The sequence below is a fragment of the Megachile rotundata genome, chromosome 3, assembly GCF_050947335.1.
Source record: "Megachile rotundata isolate GNS110a chromosome 3, iyMegRotu1, whole genome shotgun sequence".
Lineage (NCBI taxonomy): Eukaryota > Metazoa > Arthropoda > Insecta > Hymenoptera > Megachilidae > Megachile > Megachile rotundata.
This window is the reverse complement of record NC_134985.1, coordinates 17690666-17707911: the sequence shown is the minus strand read 5'-3', so window position 1 is coordinate 17707911 and position 17246 is coordinate 17690666. Positions and strand designations below refer to the sequence as shown.

At 33.9% G+C, this 17246-nt stretch overlaps 4 protein-coding genes across 19 annotated transcripts; 1 reads left to right on the top strand and 3 right to left on the bottom strand.

Moving 5' to 3' along the window:
• The first annotated feature begins 80 nt into the window (after positions 1–80).
• On the top strand, positions 81–8108 carry dre4 (SPT16 homolog, facilitates chromatin remodeling subunit dre4). 8 transcript variants are annotated; one of them, XR_013037444.1, is made up of 19 exons: positions 81–436; positions 523–627; positions 823–987; positions 1069–1221; positions 1294–2413; positions 2495–2693; positions 2770–3151; positions 3234–3416; positions 3487–3618; positions 3688–3857; positions 3935–4197; positions 4287–4452; positions 4520–4612; positions 4839–4904; positions 4966–5109; positions 5226–5317; positions 6855–7088; positions 7840–7870; positions 7931–8108. XR_013037444.1 is itself a non-coding variant. In XM_012284713.2 (16 exons), exons 1-16 carry the CDS (start codon positions 368–370, stop codon positions 5230–5232), a joined length of 3414 nt encoding a protein of 1137 aa, XP_012140103.1. In that variant the 5' UTR covers positions 81–367; the 3' UTR covers positions 5233–5947. The 8 variants fall into 8 exon arrangements, 3 of the variants coding, with proteins under 3 accessions (XP_012140103.1, XP_003703136.1, XP_076385502.1); XR_013037446.1 differs by lacking the exon at positions 6855–7088; XR_013037445.1 differs by lacking the exon at positions 7840–7870.
• LOC100878854 (uncharacterized) lies at positions 6762–8113 on the bottom strand. Its single transcript, XM_003703054.3, has 2 exons — positions 7972–8113; positions 6762–7201 (listed from the first exon to the last, which is right to left on the bottom strand). Exon 2 carries the CDS (start codon positions 7199–7201, stop codon positions 6908–6910), a length of 294 nt encoding a protein of 97 aa, XP_003703102.1. The 5' UTR covers positions 7972–8113; the 3' UTR covers positions 6762–6907.
• LOC100878741 (allantoinase, mitochondrial) lies at positions 7972–11344 on the bottom strand. Of its 6 annotated transcripts, XM_003703053.3 has the most exons (11): positions 11145–11344; positions 10915–11084; positions 10723–10837; positions 10484–10630; positions 10265–10401; positions 10001–10187; positions 9797–9929; positions 9298–9470; positions 9211–9243; positions 9033–9135; positions 7972–8953 (listed from the first exon to the last, which is right to left on the bottom strand). In XM_003703053.3, the coding sequence occupies exons 1-11, from the start codon at positions 11289–11291 to the stop codon at positions 8913–8915; spliced, it is 1386 nt and encodes a 461-aa protein (XP_003703101.2). In that variant the 5' UTR covers positions 11292–11344; the 3' UTR covers positions 7972–8912. The 6 variants fall into 6 exon arrangements, 4 of the variants coding, with proteins under 4 accessions (XP_003703101.2, XP_076385534.1, XP_012140105.1 ...); XM_076529419.1 differs by having other exon boundaries at positions 7972–9135; XM_012284715.2 differs by having other exon boundaries at positions 10723–11023; positions 11110–11242.
• A 123-nt stretch (positions 11345–11467) lies between these two features.
• LOC100882511 (lanC-like protein 2) lies at positions 11468–17180 on the bottom strand. Of its 4 annotated transcripts, XM_003703087.3 has the most exons (13): positions 16868–17180; positions 16602–16676; positions 16105–16521; positions 14563–16005; positions 13352–13441; positions 13108–13287; positions 12879–13030; positions 12661–12808; positions 12442–12582; positions 12197–12379; positions 11975–12121; positions 11794–11896; positions 11468–11728 (listed from the first exon to the last, which is right to left on the bottom strand). In XM_003703087.3, the coding sequence occupies exons 4-13, from the start codon at positions 15223–15225 to the stop codon at positions 11652–11654; spliced, it is 1884 nt and encodes a 627-aa protein (XP_003703135.2). In that variant the 5' UTR covers positions 15226–16005; positions 16105–16521; positions 16602–16676; positions 16868–17180; the 3' UTR covers positions 11468–11651. The 4 variants fall into 4 exon arrangements, with proteins under 4 accessions (XP_003703135.2, XP_076385537.1, XP_012140106.1 ...); XM_076529422.1 differs by lacking the exons at positions 14563–16005; positions 16105–16521; positions 16602–16676; positions 16868–17180 and adding exons at positions 13619–13675; positions 14134–14282 and having other exon boundaries at positions 13352–13528; XM_012284716.2 differs by lacking the exons at positions 14563–16005; positions 16105–16521; positions 16602–16676; positions 16868–17180 and adding an exon at positions 13619–13832 and having other exon boundaries at positions 13352–13528.
• Between the last annotated feature and the right edge of the window lie 66 nt (positions 17181–17246).

The following is a 17246-nucleotide window of genomic DNA, read 5'->3' as shown; positions in this document are numbered from 1 at the left end:
ATCTACCGTTACGCACAATTATTTTCGATTTCATTCACTGGGAGCGCTGTTTGTACTCTCTTTGAAAGTGAATAGCTACGCTGCAACAAAACTATTCCCGCCGCGTGGCCTATAGTTTGTGGATCACGGTTGCGGTTTGGTTATAAATCCCGCCATCTCCGCATCAAGCGACGAATTTTGATAGTATTACTTTTGTAAGGAGTACTAAGGAAAATGTGATGTGATGTGATCTGATTTTGTACCGTCTGAATGTTTAGTTCGTTATCGTTTATGCCAAAAAGATTTATTATAATTTTATGTTGAGTTGATTCCACCATTTCCATAGCCGCGTGTTGTGCTACACTGAACAAATTGAAAACAAGCAGCTATGGCAAACGTATCCGTTGACAAAGAAACGTTCTTTCGACGTATGAAGCGGCTTTATACGGCGTGGAAGGTGAAAAATTTATCATTATTTATTTCTTCTTCAATTACTTTTACTTTCATTCGTTTAAAAAAAATTAATGTTTTTCTATTAAACAGGATGGAGAAGTTGGTACAGATGACAGTTTTAGTAAAATGGATTGTCTCGTTTCTGCTGTGGGCACAGATGAAGATATCGTTTATAGTAAATCAACAGCACTGCAAGTAAATGATCCTTCTTTGTGTTGCATTCAAACTCCCTATTTTACAGTTCATTTTTCTATGTATGAGAACGGCTACATAATTCAATTTTTATGTAGTTAAAAATTAAATTTTAATACTTTTAACATTGCGCTTAGATAAATTATCTGATTCCCATATCTTGGAATGAAATTAATATTAACTGGTTATCTGTTTCAGACCTGGCTACTTAGTTATGAACTTACTGATACCATAATGATCTTAGCAGAAGAGTCTATTTGCTTTTTAGCGAGTAAGAAAAAAATTGAATTTTTAAGAAAACTGGAAAATCAGAAAACGGAAGAGACTGGAGTACCTCCTGTAAAACTGCTTGTCAGAGATAGGGTAACTGTTTCGTATAATTTGTATCCTATCTAGATGATTAAAATTGGAACCTTATCTAATGTACCATAATTTCCTTTGCAGACTGATGAAGATAAGGCTAATTTTGCTAAACTTATTGAAATTATAAAAGAAAGTAAAAATGGTAAAACATTGGGTGTTTTTTCAAAAGAAAATTATCCAGGTGCCTTTATGGATGCATGGAGAGCTGCTTTGAAATCGGAATCTTTTGATACGGTATGATGTCATTTCTTATAATATAACATTACTAATTAAGATTTACATTTATAATGTACATTGATGTACCAGGTTGATGTGAGTGCTGCAGCTGCATATGTAATGTGTCCAAAAGAGGATGCCGAAATTCTTACTATAAAAAAGGCTTGTATAGTATCTGTAGATGTTTTCACGAAGTACCTTAAAGATCAAATCATGGAAATTATTGACTCTGACAAGAAAGTCAAGCATTCAAAACTTGCTGAGGGTGTAGATGCGGCTATAACAAATAAGAAATATGTAACTGGTGTTGATGTTACCCAAGTAGATATGTGTTATCCAGCAATAATACAGAGCGGCGGAAATTATTCTCTAAAGTTCAGTGTTGTCAGCGATAAAAATACTTTGCATTTTGGTGTCATTGTATGTTCCCTTGGAGCACGTTACAAATCTTATTGTTCTAACATAGTTCGAACATTATTAGTAAATCCTACTAAGACAATAGAGGACAATTATAACTTCCTTTTGCTTTTGGAAGAAGAGATTCTGAAAAAACTGGTGGCTGGAGTGAAAATTAGCGAAGTATACGAAACAGGTGTAAAATACGTAAAGAACGAGAAACCAGAAATGATAGATCATTTAACCAAAAATTTTGGATTTGCGATGGGTATCGAATTTAGGGAAAGCTCGTTACTCATCGGTCCAAAAACTCATGCAATAATAAAGAAAGGCATGGTGTTCAATGTTAATGTTGGATTAGCAAATCTTACAAACCCAGATGCTACTGACAAAGAGGGAAAGGTCTATGCTCTTTTCATTGGTGATACTGTTATGGCTAATGAGGGACAACCTGCTGTAAACTTGACGCCATCAAAGAAGAAATTGAAAAATGTCGGAATATTTGTTAAAGACGAAGAAGAGGAGGAAGAAGAAGGCAGTGGCAAAGAAAATGAACCTAAACCGGAAATTCTGGGCCGTGGTAAAAGAACAGCGGTAATTGAATCCAAATTGCGAACAGAACATAGTTCAGAGGAAAAAAGGAAGCAGCATCAGAAAGAGCTTGCGCAGCAGTTAAACGAAGTGGCAAAAGCTCGATTAGCTCAGCAATCTGGTGGGAAAGAACAAGAAAAGATACGAAAATCGACAATATCATATAAAAGTCTGAGTCACATGCCGCGAGAACCGGAAGTAAAAGAGCTTAAATTATATGTGGGTAAGTTTAATTTAAATTTCTTTATAGAACGAATTATTAATGAGTAATCAGGGACTTCATTTAATTTGTATATATTTTCAGATAAAAAATATGAAACTGTAATTCTACCAATCTTTGGTATACCTGTACCATTCCACATATCCACGATCAAGAACATTTCTCAGTCTGTAGAAGGAGACTACACGTATCTCAGAATAAATTTTTTCCATCCTGGTGCGACAATGGGTCGTAACGAAGGAGGATCTTATCCTCAACCTGATGCCACATTTGTTAAAGAAGTGTTAGTATATTATATGTTTTTTATTTTGTATTTTATTTTTACCAACATATGTAAAATTAATTTTGATTGTTTATAGAACATATCGAAGTACAAACACGAAAGAACCCGGTGAAATTTCAGCACCATCATCGAACTTAAATACAGCCTTTAGACTGATAAAAGAGGTCCAAAAGAAATTTAAGAACAGAGAAGCAGAAGAAAGAGAAAAGGAAGATCTTGTGAAACAAGATACTTTAATACTGTCACAAAATAAGGGTAACCCGAAACTGAAGGACTTGTATATTCGACCAAATATTGTATCAAAAAGAATGACTGGAGGCTTAGAGGCACATGTGAATGGTTTTCGTTATACCTCCGTTAGAGGAGATAAAGTTGATATACTTTACAATAATATTAAAAATGCCTTTTTCCAACCATGTGATGGCGAAATGATCATATTACTTCATTTTCATTTAAAAGTACTTATCTTTGCATTTTTTCTGATTAAAATAAATATTACTCCAGTTACTAAAAATGGTATTATTTTGTAATCTTTCGTAGCATGCAATTATGTTCGGTAAAAAGAAGCATGTGGATGTACAATTTTATACAGAGGTCGGTGAAATTACAACAGATTTAGGAAAACATCAGCACATGCACGACCGTGATGATCTCGCAGCTGAACAGTCAGAACGAGAACTTAGGCACAAGTTAAAAACTGCGTTTAAGAGTTTCTGCGAGAAGGTTACATTTAATTACTTATATTTTAATTCGGGTGATTCAATAGTTAATTAAAAGAGACAATATTATTTAGGTTGAAAGTATGACAAAGCAAGAAATTGAATTCGACACACCGTTCAGAGAATTGGGATTCCCTGGTGCTCCATTCAGAAGCACCGTTCTTTTGCAACCTACTAGTGGTTGCTTGGTTAATCTCACAGAATGGGTAAGCCTTGTTTAATTAAAATAATTGAAATTTAACAACGTAGATAACCGAATTGTATTTATGTTTTAGCCTCCATTTGTTATCACTTTAGAGGACGTTGAGCTTGTCCATTTCGAGAGAGTACAATTTCATCTGAAGAATTTTGATATGATATTTGTTTTCAAAGATTATCATAGAAAAGTCGCGATGTTAAATGCTATTCCCATGAACATGCTGGATCATGTGAAAGAATGGCTGAAGTAAGTTTCATTATGTTTCTTGTGCTTCAGCAACTGAACTCTCGTGGAATGAAACTAAATATACAATTTCTGTTCAGTTCTTGCGACATTAGATACACGGAGGGCGTACAATCTTTGAATTGGACAAAAATTATGAAAACAATCACGGATGATCCTGAAGGTTTCTTTGACAATGGCGGTTGGACATTCTTGGATCCAGAAAGCGATGCAGAAAATGAAGATGTGGAAGATGAGGAAGAAGAAGAAGATGATGCTTATGAGCCATCTGATTTGGATAGCGAAGAAGAATCAGACGATGACTCTGAATACTCTGAAGCCTCGGAAGACTCAGACAGCGAAGGTGATTTTTCAAATCTTCACTGTCATTATAAAATTATGTTTTACTCAGTACTTTAATGCATTTCATTTCACTTGTTTTCGTTGAAATAGAAGAATTGGGTAGTTCAGAAGAATCCGGTAAAGACTGGTCAGATTTAGAACGAGAAGCAGCCGAAGAAGACAAAGAAAGAGGGGACGATCGATTTCACGATGATTACAATTCTAGCAAGAAAAAGAAATCAAGTCGAAAACACTCACCTTCACCATCAAAAGACAGGTATGTTATATATTATATTTGTATTTTTTTTATTTTTTGTTAATCTATATATATGTTCTATTTGCAGACACAATTCAAAACATAAGAGTTCTTCCAGTTCAAAAAGTAAAAGTTCGTCCAGTAGTAAAGATAAAAAGTCGTCATCGTCAGATAAGCACAGGTAAGAAATAATATATTCATACTATTCGGGTGCTTAAAAGTTAGATAGAAAGCAAACAGTACCGCCGTTAGCGTAAGGCAAACAAAACACTTGCCTCGGGCTCCACGTATAAAGAGACATTTCGTATTTCCAAATCTTTTGGAGCCAAAAAACCCTATCGGCGGCTCTGGGAATTGACATAATTTTGTTGTAAAATTATGTTAAGACTACTTTTTAATAATTAAAGATCGGATCGATCGCGGAGTGGGGGATCACACAAGAAAGTATCTCCTTCCAAATCGTCCAAACACAGGTGATTAATATAATTGTGCATACATGTGGCGGTGTTACATACGTAATTTTTTCCTGTTTAGTCCCAAGAAGAGCGACAGACACGATAAACATGATAGACACGATAGACACGACAAACATAAATCCAGCCATTCTTCGTCTAGCAGTAAAAAGCGATCTCGCGAGGAAAGTTCAGAGAGAAACGATAAATCATCCAAAAAATCTAAGTACGTACAAATATTATTTAACTTAACTAGGTAGAAATAAATAGAACAAGTACAACACATCTGTAATCTCGAAGATAGTAAAGTCAAATAATTTACATTGTTTCCGTACGTTGCAGGAAATGAGATGGATCATCTATGCATGAGAGATAAAAGCACATTTGAAAACACGAACATCATGTTGATTCTACGTTAAGCTTTCTTACTTGTGGTACGTCGACTAAGTTATAAGTATAGTACATTTTCTTGCATTGATTCGTTTTAACTGTTAGCAAACACTTTGTTGATATTATTTAAAAGTTCGATAACGTGCTCCAAGAAGAAAATATTTGGAGATGCAGTGATAGCAGTTATAGTATAATATGAACATTTACGGGTAATGTATCGTAAACGTACGTACGAATACATTTTTTATCGATTGTACATAAAACTCTCTTCTAAGTAATCAAACGTCGATTTTTTAATTATATAATATAGTTACTAACACGTACCATTTCATTCCATTGTTCGTTTGCTAGTGGTAAAATACATTTGTAATACCTTAAGTTAAATAAAATTGAACTGTATTAACACGTGGAACAATATTTATTGTACAGACAGTGGATAAAAGTTATGTCGCGATTATTAAACACAGAACGGAGCAAAAATAGGTATATGATTGTAATACGCTCTCAATGCAAGACAATGCACTAGTGATAACTATCGTACATAAGATACCCAAAACATAGATGTTAATTTACTAAGCGGAGAAAGCTGAAATGGATCAAAAACCTTTGATAATTTTGTTTGCATAGTTTTGAAATTTGTACCTTGGTAAACGAAATAAATACTTTTTAAGTTATTTATCAGCAATGTACAAATATCGTCACTTATTAATGGAGTATCCATATAAGGAATCGCGAGTTAGCATGTAAAGTATGATTACATTTTTAATTATATAACGTCTTTGAATAACAATTCGTTTTGTTCGTGAGATTTAAATGTTCATTCATCCTTGAGACCTTACGTAATCTGTTCCCAGTTTTAATTTTCAAAGAAGAGAAAAAAGGAATATCGATAGCTCTACGTGAAAGTGAAAGTACATAAAATGAAAGTGTAACTTTACGAAATTTCTTATACCCTTGACTTACTTTTTTTTATGTTTACATATTTGGTAACTAAGAAAGACGATAGAAGCTTATCAGTGTTTTGGTATTATGTTCGAACTTTTTTGGCAATGCTACGTAATGAACGCCAAAGAAAAACAGTTCCAATAACATAAATGTAGGTGAAGTGAAAGTGCACTTCTGGTTAGTGGTTCTGCAGCTTTCTCCACGACATCACTAACCACGTACATACATAATTCCAGCAGCTGACTTAGTTCAATGTTTCACAATTTATGAATGACACAATTTTTTAGTCTCCATAACGGATTATGTTATTTGGAATTTGTGTTGTAATTCTTTTGTCAGTAATATCGACAAAAAGCTAATTTTAAAATATTTAAATTATGTCATGGATTTTATAAATTTAAATAAAACGAATTATACTGTTTTTTCAAGCAAACATTTGAATAACTAAACGTTTTGATTTTTGTTCTTTTACACAAATCGTCGTGAAGAAAGTTTATAATATATCAATTTTTTGTCAATTCTTTAAACATAGGATCATACGAGTAGGATGTATTTCTGTTCAGTTTATTTAAAAAAAGTGGAAAAGCATCGTTAAAAAATGTATCACATTTTATAAATACTTGTTATAAAACTTAGGGCTAGAGAAATTTTTACAAGGAAACGATGATAATTGGGGAAAGGAGACGAATCTAATTATTTCGTCCTATCTGATCGATCTGGGCCTGAAGATTGTTCACGACTTCCGGAGGAACGTGTTCTCCCAGGATTTCAAAAAGATTAATCTTCTGATCTCCAGGAATTGATTCGTATGCAGCCAATTCAATACCTTCTTGAACTTTCTGTATTGTCGCATCTTTTGGAATGAGATAGGTATTTTGCGCTTGTTTTATAGCCTCGTTGCTAAAAATTTGACCATCTTTTTGTGGAAACGCTACTGCTACTGCTATCACGGATAACAATAATAACAATGTACGGAGTTCCATCTGAAAAAAAAATACTCATTAAATATTTTTGTCTGAAATTCAATTGTTACTAAGTACTTTCAATTAGATACTTCTGACAGCTTTTTAATATTTGTTTTACTGTCTGCATTGACATAACTAAAATTTTGTTTAATATCAATTATAATTTTTGGAAATATTCAAGGACTTGGATACATGTCCTATATACCTCATGGTATCTAGGAAATAGTTCTGTCTCTGTGATTCCTAATTAGTTATGCCAATGACTTCTTATTATTGTAAGAAGTATTTTGCATAAAAGAACCTTGAATTCTTGTAAACACACAAATGAGTACAAATGTGATCAATTATATTTTACTGTCAAATATAAATTTTGCCTAATACAATAAAAAATTATATACTCAAGTATAGTTAACAAAATATAAATTACAAGAAGATTATTTTCTACAAGTAACAATGTACAATTATTTAATTTCCCATGAAACAAAACAATAGCATTAGATAATGCGTTACACATAAATGAACTTGTTTCTTAATATCATATCTAAGAGTCAATGCATATATTTTTATACAAAATTGAAAATGTTAATTTATAACAAGCTATGCTTTAATATCTCTACTCATGTTTTCTTGACCCAGTGATTAATTTAATTCTTCAGGAGGACGTTTCCACACTTTCACTGTAATACTGTAAGCGATGCCAGTTAGCTCTCAACGCGGATGAACTTTCTCACCCGTTTCATTTTCTAGAGTATCAGCGTAAAGGATCAGAGTCAGAAATATCAACTTACATTTATTGACTGTCAAAGCCACGTGAACGTGCAGCGATGAAAAGCGCAGGTGGACGGTCGGTGATCAACAGAAAGAAAGTGTAGTTCTCAGCTGCGTCTACGCAACTCGTTAACGTTCCCAGGGTTAATTGGTAAAAGGAAGTAGGTCTCGCGATCGCAAAAAACCGATCCGTGATGAATGGGAGTCACGTTGAGAGCGTCGTGTTTCACAATCGGTTGCCACGAAGCGAAACTAAGCGCGCGGCCGGCAGAAGCGGCTTTTATACTCAAGATGGTCACCACTCCTGTCTATACCGAGGATCCACCTTCCAATTTCTTCAAAGTTGCAGGAAGAGACGAGTCACTTTTGCTTTCGTTTGCCTCGCTGTCCGAGTTAACATTGCTTTGCTATTGATGCAGTATTACCGTAATGTCACCGGTGATTGCAACTTGCACGGCTCATTGTCATAACGCCAATTCATGTTCATTCATACATCAGTTTTTTTACAGGCTTCTTGTGAAAGATACATTACGTATGATCTATAACATTTCTTCAACTGTGACAAATCACTGAAGATGATATTTGAGGATATAGAAATTTAGGAACACAACAATTTTAACCTTTAAAAATTGAATTACAAGAAATTTAAGAATTGAGAAAATGTAGGAACTTAATAATTTGAGAACTTAAGTATTAATTGTACAGTAAGTTGCAACCTAACTCGTGGCAATATAATGCGTGGTAATATAATACATAACGGCATCACATACTTTGAATTCCACATCGCTGATACTACGTATATAACTCTTTTGACCATTTCTCTTTACGCTTTTACAAATACCATCACACGACTCGCCTTGAATATTAGTGACCTGTTAACCGATACGTATTGGATACGTATGTTGGAATCATCGGTGCACCGTGATTGAAATAAACTCGTTTCACTTTTACCATTGTCCATTTAAGGTTTGTAAACGAACAATACTGATATCGCTTTCTTAGCTATCGAATAATATTTAAATAATATATCAGTTGAGTATTAAGTATCAGTTCAGGAAATCTTCATGCAGTAACAAATTACCAATAGGTTTCTCGCACAATTGATTATCTCTGTAAATGTATTCACCGCCAAGTATTGTTGCCTCAACTTTCCCATAAAGTACTTTGTTTTCATATGGTGTTAGCTAAAATGGTTAACAAAAAGTTATTTACATTTTTATATATGTATTAATATTAATAAGTTATTCAATTCTAGTTACCTTATTCTTAAATAAAATCTGCTCTCTCGTAACCTGGAAAACAACAAAACAGTTAGATTAATTTTTTTTTATAAATTAATAACTCACCTTGAACTTTTTCTCCGGGTCCCAAACTACGACGTCCGCATCCATGCCCACAGACAAGGAACCTTTACGATTATCTAGTCCACATAATCTAGCAGGCCCAGAACTCAACCACGACGATATTTGTGTTAGTTTCACATTTTTTGACTTCGCAGCGGTCCACAACAACGACAAACCTTCAATGCAATAAATACAACTGAATTCTTGTAAACAGAGGCAGATTTATACGCAGATAGTGAAAGCCATAATATGAATTTATATAATAAATTTAATTCAATATCTGATGACTATAATATTGTACTATGTATAATATTTAATTTTGTATAAAAATAAAAATGTACATTATGTATAAGTGATTTGTTTTAATGGGGATTTAGAAATTTATGAGGCACTTAAATATTAAACCCGGTATTAAATGGCTAATCCATAGAGCAATAAAGAAAAGTCAGTTTCGTAGGAAGATTGAATAAGAATTGTTTCGAAAACAGGTTTTATGACCGACCAAATTGCAGCGATGAAATGCCGCCCCAAGCGGTGAGAAAGTTTCCCTTCGTTTTCAATTCTTCCACACAAGGAGAATGATCCGAAACGACCATATCTAGCACTCTATCTTGTAGGCCTCTCCATAATTTATCCTACATACATATCATTATTGATTCTGGTATCTTTTTTATGTGGATGGGTTGTAGAAAATATAATCTAATACTTGATTCATTTTATCTCGAATTGGAGGACAACATTTGAATTCAGTGGCTCCCTTTGGCACTTCTTCTGAAGAGAATAGCAGATAGTGGTGGCACGTTTCCGCCGTTAATGGTGCTCCACATTGTTTTGCCTCTTTTATCAAATCCAAAGCTTCAGCAGTCGATAAATGTACAATATGACATCTCACACTAAATCACCGAATATATTTCAATAACCCTCCTAGCAATTCCTATATACGTAAATAACTAGAAGAGGAACATCTTACTTAGATGCTTTGCACCACTGGCAGATCATTTTAATGGCGCTTACTTCCATCTCGTGAGGACGAGATTGTACAAAAGTCCTGAAGCACGATGGGTCTCCTGTTGGGGTTGTACACTCAGATTCATATTCAGCATGAAACTAAAATAAGAATTTAAAATAAATTTTACTGCTATGCTGTTAATAAGTACATTAAAATCAACACGATTCTGTATATAAATACCGCGAGTACGGATTTAGTGGACTTCAATTCAGCTAAGGCTTCTTGAACGTCTTTTTCATTCACATGGGGAAACTCATCCACCCCACTTGGACAGAGGAAGCATTTGAATCCCACTACACCAGCTTGCACCAGTGACTGCATATCTTTCTGTAAATTTTAATTGGAATATTCAGGACCATGTAAACAGGATAAATTATAACTGTCCATGACTGAATAATTTTACAAATAAAATTATGTACCTGATTTCCTGGAATCACTCCACCCCAGAATGCTAGATCCACATATATCTTTCCACGAGCTTTGGCTGCTTTTATTCTGAGATTATTCACTGTAGTAGTTGGTGGTATAGAATTCCTGCATAATTGATTATTACTATCAGTAGTTTTTAATAGTAAATAACAATAAGAAGTAGATATATAGTACTGCATTACAAGGGCATATCTGCAATTGTTGTAACTCCTCCAGCAGCTGCTGCTTTCGTAGCCGTAACGAATCCTTCCCATTCCGTTCTCCCTGGTTCATTCACATGTACATGCGAATCTACAACTCCAGGCATAAGAACTAGTGAACCAAAATTCTCTATTGCAATATCAGGATAATTCTGTAAAATGTTTGTAATGAATTACCTGATTTTCTGAAGAATGTTTTAAAAAACACCTACTTGTAATATAGATTCCATCACATGCTTGTCAACGTTTTCTATAATTTTTTCTATTTTACCATTTTTTACTATCAATACAGCTGGTTGCACGTTATGAGGTAACACGACTTTTTGAGAAAAGAAGGCACGGACCTTCTGGAAACTCATATTCTGATGTTAAGTTAGGAACGTTACTGACAAAATATAAAGTAACGTAGTTACTTTATAGTTAGTCTATACAATAAGTTCAAAATGTAGTATCTTATCTGACAATATCAAGAGACGCACGATTATTGACACATGTGAATAAATTACAGTGCACTTGTTATATAAACAAACACCACTTACGGATATGGAGTGTTTCAAATTTATTGTGCATAAATAAAATATACACGATTTGCATGTCATAAAGATAAATACGTAATTCGTAAATACATAATAGGGAAATGGAGTTATGTACGATAACAGATTTAATTTTATTTTAACTGGACATTTATGGAAAACGATATTCTTTAAAGTTTAACCAGTTTAAACAGTATATGCCGGGAATTTTGCCGTGGCCGGATGTTGCATATCGATCAAAAAGTAAATGGTTCCAGCAAGACCTACAACATTTTTGAGTGAGTAAAAAACATTATTAATAGATTCAATATAATTGATAATGAAATACCTTCGAATAATGAAAATGGTCTATCAGGGGATCTAACTTGATTTTTTCCATAATCCATACACCACTCTGCAAACCTAGCAGCTCTGTACAGATGTTTTATATCCTGGTAAACCATATTGACATTTATTAAACCTGATTAAAATTTATTACAATGTTATACTTTTCATAAATCAAATGTCACCTTTGTCTGTTGGAAGAGAGATAAAAATGTATAAGCATTTCCAGCTACTCCGTGACATATTCCATATCCTTTTTTAAGCAGACCTCTTGCCCAAACTACTTCTCCACATTGTAGAGCTGTGTTTAAGTACTGATTATCTTGAAATATCTGAACAAGTATATATTTAATTAAATACAAGCAATTCAATAAAGTTGGGGACAATAGAAGTCAAACAACAACAACCTCATAAGCCAAAGAAAATAACATAGGCATTCCAGGTGCACCATGGCACCAATGCACCAGTTTATCTGTGTGACTTCCAATAGAGGATGGGAAATTTCCAGAAGGATACCGTAAGTTTTGAAGAAAATCCAGTGCTGGTTTTATATCTCTTGTCAGTTGACTCTCTGTTAAATACTGCCGTGCCTATAAAATAATTATATTTAAAAATCTTATTTCAAAAATAAACAAGAGCAAATCTAAAGTACCTGTAAGAGCATGTATAGTATTCCAGCCAAACCATGGGCACCACCAATGTACTCTGAATCATGCCAAGCATACATTAAGGGTGATTTAAATTTTCTTGAAGCAGAATATACATTTCCAGATTTAATTATGAGTGCAATAACCTGATACAATACTTTGTTTAATAACTGGTATTGAAACAATGTTACCTTCATTTAATAATAATTTTTATTATATAATACCTGTTTGATAAGTTCATCTTCTATAGGATGGGGAGATATATTTGAATTTATAAATAGGAGGGAGAATAAATATCCAGCCCTCCCATAAAGTAATTCATCGGGCAAATCACTACATTCATCCAAAACGTATGTAGACAGTGACTTGATTCTGAAAAACAAATTCATGAAATAAGTATCATAACTTTTGTCCTTATAATTAAGCAATATAATGTACATACTTTGAAATCATATTATGAGCTTCATCCCTGTTGCCTTGTGCATTAAGAATTACTGCACTCAGAGCTATTGGCCCCACAATACCAGTTAAGAATGTAACTTCTCTTTTGCCTCTGAATTTACTTACACATATTCGTAATAACTCTGTTGCTTCCTATAGAAAAGGAATATATCTAATTAGTAATTCAATGATAATAAAAATAATTTGTTTAACTATGTATCATTACATACATCGATATAAGCTGGTTCATTAAAACACTTCCCATATTGAAAAAACATGTATGCGATCCCTGCAGTTCCAGTATATACAGAACAATCATCATTATATGTCCAATGATGTTTTTTTTCCTTTAGCCGGTCTAATAATCTCTTCGTATGCACTCGAAGCGTTTCTTTATAATTTTCGTTAATCTAACAAAAGTAAATATTTTTAATTGTACATATACATAAGTGTGTAAATAAAACATGTAATTACCTCATTCGTAGCAACATTCACAAAGGATTTCGAAGAAGAATTAGAATAATCTTCAAATGGATTATTATAATGTCGATTATCATCCATTTTGTAACAAAACAAATGTTTAAATTTTGAGAAGATATTTAATCGCAATGTAGACGTTTGTTTCGTACAGGTTTTATATCTGATAGCTGCCTGCAACATGTATATATATTAATACACAAATCAATATTTTTAAAATTGTAATATTAAAAAATTAAACTGAAACGAAAATCGCATAATTACCGACTTAGTTGGCGAGACAGGTTAGCTAATATGCTTTCTGTCAGATGACAGTACTTTCTACATGACACAATTTGCTATAGTTAGTAATTAGAACATTTTCAATGAAAAATTAGCTAGACAATAATATTCTAATTATGCAAAAAGAGCTAGTATTTCAATAACATTCTGACAATATAACCGAATGACGTATTGTAAAAATGCACCTCGCATGAAAACAAACCTGACATCTGCATAAACAACGTTGTAAGATTATTTTCGCGCTAAATAATTTACAGTAACAAGTATATTATGAATAATACATTTTTTAGATTGTAATACATGAGCTGAATAAAAGTAATATTATGCAAAATGTTACATACTATAAAAATCGATGATCTATATATAGCAAATATAATATGAAATTTCAAAATGCAAGGCAATTTTGAGTCAACAAGTCAATACTGATAAGATTGATTTTATCAAAGTTGTGGTTTCATACGATATTACATTTACTTAAAGTCACTAAACTGTTTTACCATAAGCACCCTCATTAAAAAGTAATGCATTAAGTCTTCAAAATAGAGGTCATTTATAGAGATTCCTATAATCGTTACTCTCGTACAAAAACAAGACTTGTATATATGTACAAATTTGTTTTTACATTAAGGTTCATATATTTGAACGTTTGTACACAATCAACCGATATACCGACGTAACGCAATATTCCGATTTCCCTCCATGATGTTGATCATCCAAACAATGATAGAGTTGGGTGATATTCGATAAATCATTTTAATTATCCTGACCAAAATAGAGTGCTGTAAGAAACCCGTCGTGACATTCTCCTTGCCTATAGTTTTGATCGCGCTCTGAACATATTTTTCTGGAGTCGGTACCATCCACCCTGATCTTGGCGAGTCTGTTTTATGATTCGTTACGGTCCCAGGTAAAAGACACTGTACAATTATACCATGTTTAGCATATTCAATTTGTAAGTCCTTGCTGAATTTAACTATGTACGCCTTCGTGGCTGCGAATACGGTTAGGAGAGGACTCGGCAATACGGCCACCATCGAGGCAACGTTCACGATCACTCCTTTCCCTCTGACCACCATTTGTGGCAATAAAATGCGACACATGTTCGTGACAACTACCACGTTGCAGTGTATGATGCTCATGTAGATCTTCTCTTTGTGAGGAAGATTCAGAAAATATTCCGGATGCGGGTACGACATACCCAGGTTGTTGATCAGCACCCCTATTTCCAAACCAAACATCTCCTTCTCGATAGCGTTATACGTTTCCAGGCCTTCGGATAAGTCCAGCTTGATCACTTTCGTTTTCACATTGTACATCGACTCTATATTACCAGCAATCGCCTTCAAGTTTTCCGTATCAGGACTGACGAGAATGATGTTTAACCCCATTCTTGCCAGAGCCTCGACGTACGCTCTTCCTATTCCGTGGGAACATCCTGTGACTACTGCCCATTTACCCATCGAATACAGATCCACGCACGCGGTGGAAAAGAAGTTATTGTAGATTTTGTATAGAGTGTTGCGAGAGAATTTGTATCCCCAGTAAATGACCGCCGCATAACCTATTTTTTCCATCAACATTATTTCCATCTACGTATCGCGCGGTTTCCGGACCACTTTTCAGCACATGTTCAAAGAGCGATGAGTCAGCCGACTCTGTTTATCATCTCGTGCGGTTTTAGAATACGAAGGGGAATTTGTTCGTACGATGTGCAAACTTGGGACAATTAACCCCTTACCGCATAGCGGGTCATACATGTCACAAACCGAACTTTCATTTATTTCTTGTGACTATGCTGCATGTTATGTATGACACATTTTAATATTTTTTAATCAATAAAGATTTGAATAATGTTGAAAATGTTTTCGATACAATTTTCCCATAAACAGTATTTTCGTCTGCTCTTATAAAATCGAGTAACACAGAAAGCTCATGCAGTAAGGAATTAAAATTATGACAAAGGAGTGGAACAATCAAATGACAATCAGTGGGAACACTTTAAAGAAGTGACATGGCTTCAAAGAACTCGCTACCGTTCTTTTGCCTAAAGGCGATACGTTTACTAGTTCACACGTTTCTAATGTCTACTTTCTCGTAACAAGGCCATAGCTATAATCACGAAATACACTTTCATTATCGTCAATTTGTTGCAAACCGCTAAGCTTTGATTGTACAAGTAATTATGACTCCTGGTTTATGTCAATAATTGCCGACTTCGTTTCATTGGTTATTGCGTGGATCTCGACTAAGTTGTATAACGTCCTTTCGAATAACGCTTATCCTTTTTTGGTATAATTTCAGTGTGCCAGAGGTGTTTCGTCATACCATAGACCAGAGATGGTCAACTCCACTCATCTCAATTTAAGAATCTGAAAGATTGAAATTTTTATATTTCCAAATTTCTAAATAATTTCTAGACTTTCCCAAATTACCAAACTTAAATATACTACGTTATAAATGAGTCTTACAATTTATTACCACGTGCAATTAATCAAACCGTATTGATGATGATAGCCAAAAATTATGAAATTTTTTTGCAACAGATAATGAGATAATTAGAGAGTCATCGTTCGTTCGTGGATGTCCTTGTCTTTAACGTTTATAGCAAACTGACCCGCTTGTCCGCTCGACTTTCTCTTAAAAAAAACATTCTTTTTATACTCGACATTTTTTCTGTTCCAGATCATCGATTCGCTATATCTCAATTATCGTTACTTGTTCGAAAAGATTATCTGCATAATTAGGATTTTATCTGGAATGAACTGGGTCATTTAACTTTACTGAAACTACAGAGGAGTCGCATTATATGACCTCTATCTATATGACCAGTTGAACTACACTTTCCACATAAATTTCCACGCATACTGCTAGTTCCACCCATCATCCTAATACACGAAATATATTGTACATTAAAAACTGATACCATTTATTCTTTTTGGTTATACGATATTAAATGTTAAATCACCACACGTATCGTCTCGTCTTATATTCCCACGCGTTATATCACCGTGCATTGAAGTACTACGCACTACATGGCCACCTGTAACATTGCGACACATTAAACTGTCACGCACCTAATAGCAAACTAAAATAGAAGCGTCATATCGTCAAACGAATGATAACAAATATTTAGAATTTATAAATTTCGATATTAACAGGTTATAATAATTCCACGAACTATTTTTTTACTTATACCAATAATTTCTGATGGAAGATTAGATCCGCTCTTACCTAATTACAAATGTCTACAGTACTATTAGAGATCGAGATACACGCACGTGTCACGATGTTTTCCTTTGGTCGTAAAACATACGCGTTCGTTGTCCAATTAATGAGTCAACAATGGGTCATTGTGCACCATACTTGAATACTATCTTTTTTTGTAGTTCTATGTAAAATTCTGTATCCTCGACACATGCATGTGGTTGCCACGTGCAGTTATAGCTTCTTCAATACGGGGACTGAAAGATGAGACGATCTAACCATACGAAGTCACGAAATCCTTATATTACAATCTTTAACCCCATCGAAACAATAATTCCATCTAAACAAACAACGCAAATACTTTACATTCCAGTCTGAGATGACTCATCCTATAGAAATCATATTT

Excerpts from the sequence above, each read along its gene's own strand:
- LOC100878854 (XM_003703054.3), bottom strand. The coding sequence starts at position 7,201 with ATGGAACTCCGTACATTGTTATTATTGTTATCCGTGATAGCAGTAGCA.
- LOC100878741 (XM_003703053.3), bottom strand. The coding sequence starts at position 11,291 with ATGAGTTTCCAGAAGGTCCGTGCCTTCTTTTCTCAAAAAGTCGTGTTA. Across the intron at positions 10,402-10,483 it reads CCACTAAATCCGTACTCGCG|TTTCATGCTGAATATGAATC; the intron begins GTATTTATATAC and ends TTCTTATTTTAG. Across the intron at positions 9,471-9,796 it reads CATTTCATCGCTGCAATTTG|GTTTGTCGTTGTTGTGGACC; the intron begins GTCGGTCATAAA and ends ATTGCATTGAAG.
- dre4 (XM_003703088.3), top strand. The coding sequence starts at position 368 with ATGGCAAACGTATCCGTTGACAAAGAAACGTTCTTTCGACGTATGAAG. Across the intron at positions 4,453-4,519 it reads CCTTCACCATCAAAAGACAG|ACACAATTCAAAACATAAGA; the intron begins GTATGTTATATA and ends TTCTATTTGCAG. Across the intron at positions 4,613-4,838 it reads TCATCGTCAGATAAGCACAG|ATCGGATCGATCGCGGAGTG; the intron begins GTAAGAAATAAT and ends TAATAATTAAAG.
- LOC100882511 (XM_003703087.3), bottom strand. The coding sequence starts at position 15,225 with ATGGAAATAATGTTGATGGAAAAAATAGGTTATGCGGCGGTCATTTAC. Across the intron at positions 12,122-12,196 it reads TATTTTCTTTGGCTTATGAG|ATATTTCAAGATAATCAGTA; the intron begins GTTGTTGTTGTT and ends ATACTTGTTCAG. Across the intron at positions 11,897-11,974 it reads CTCTCTTCCAACAGACAAAG|GATATAAAACATCTGTACAG; the intron begins GTGACATTTGAT and ends ATGGTTTACCAG.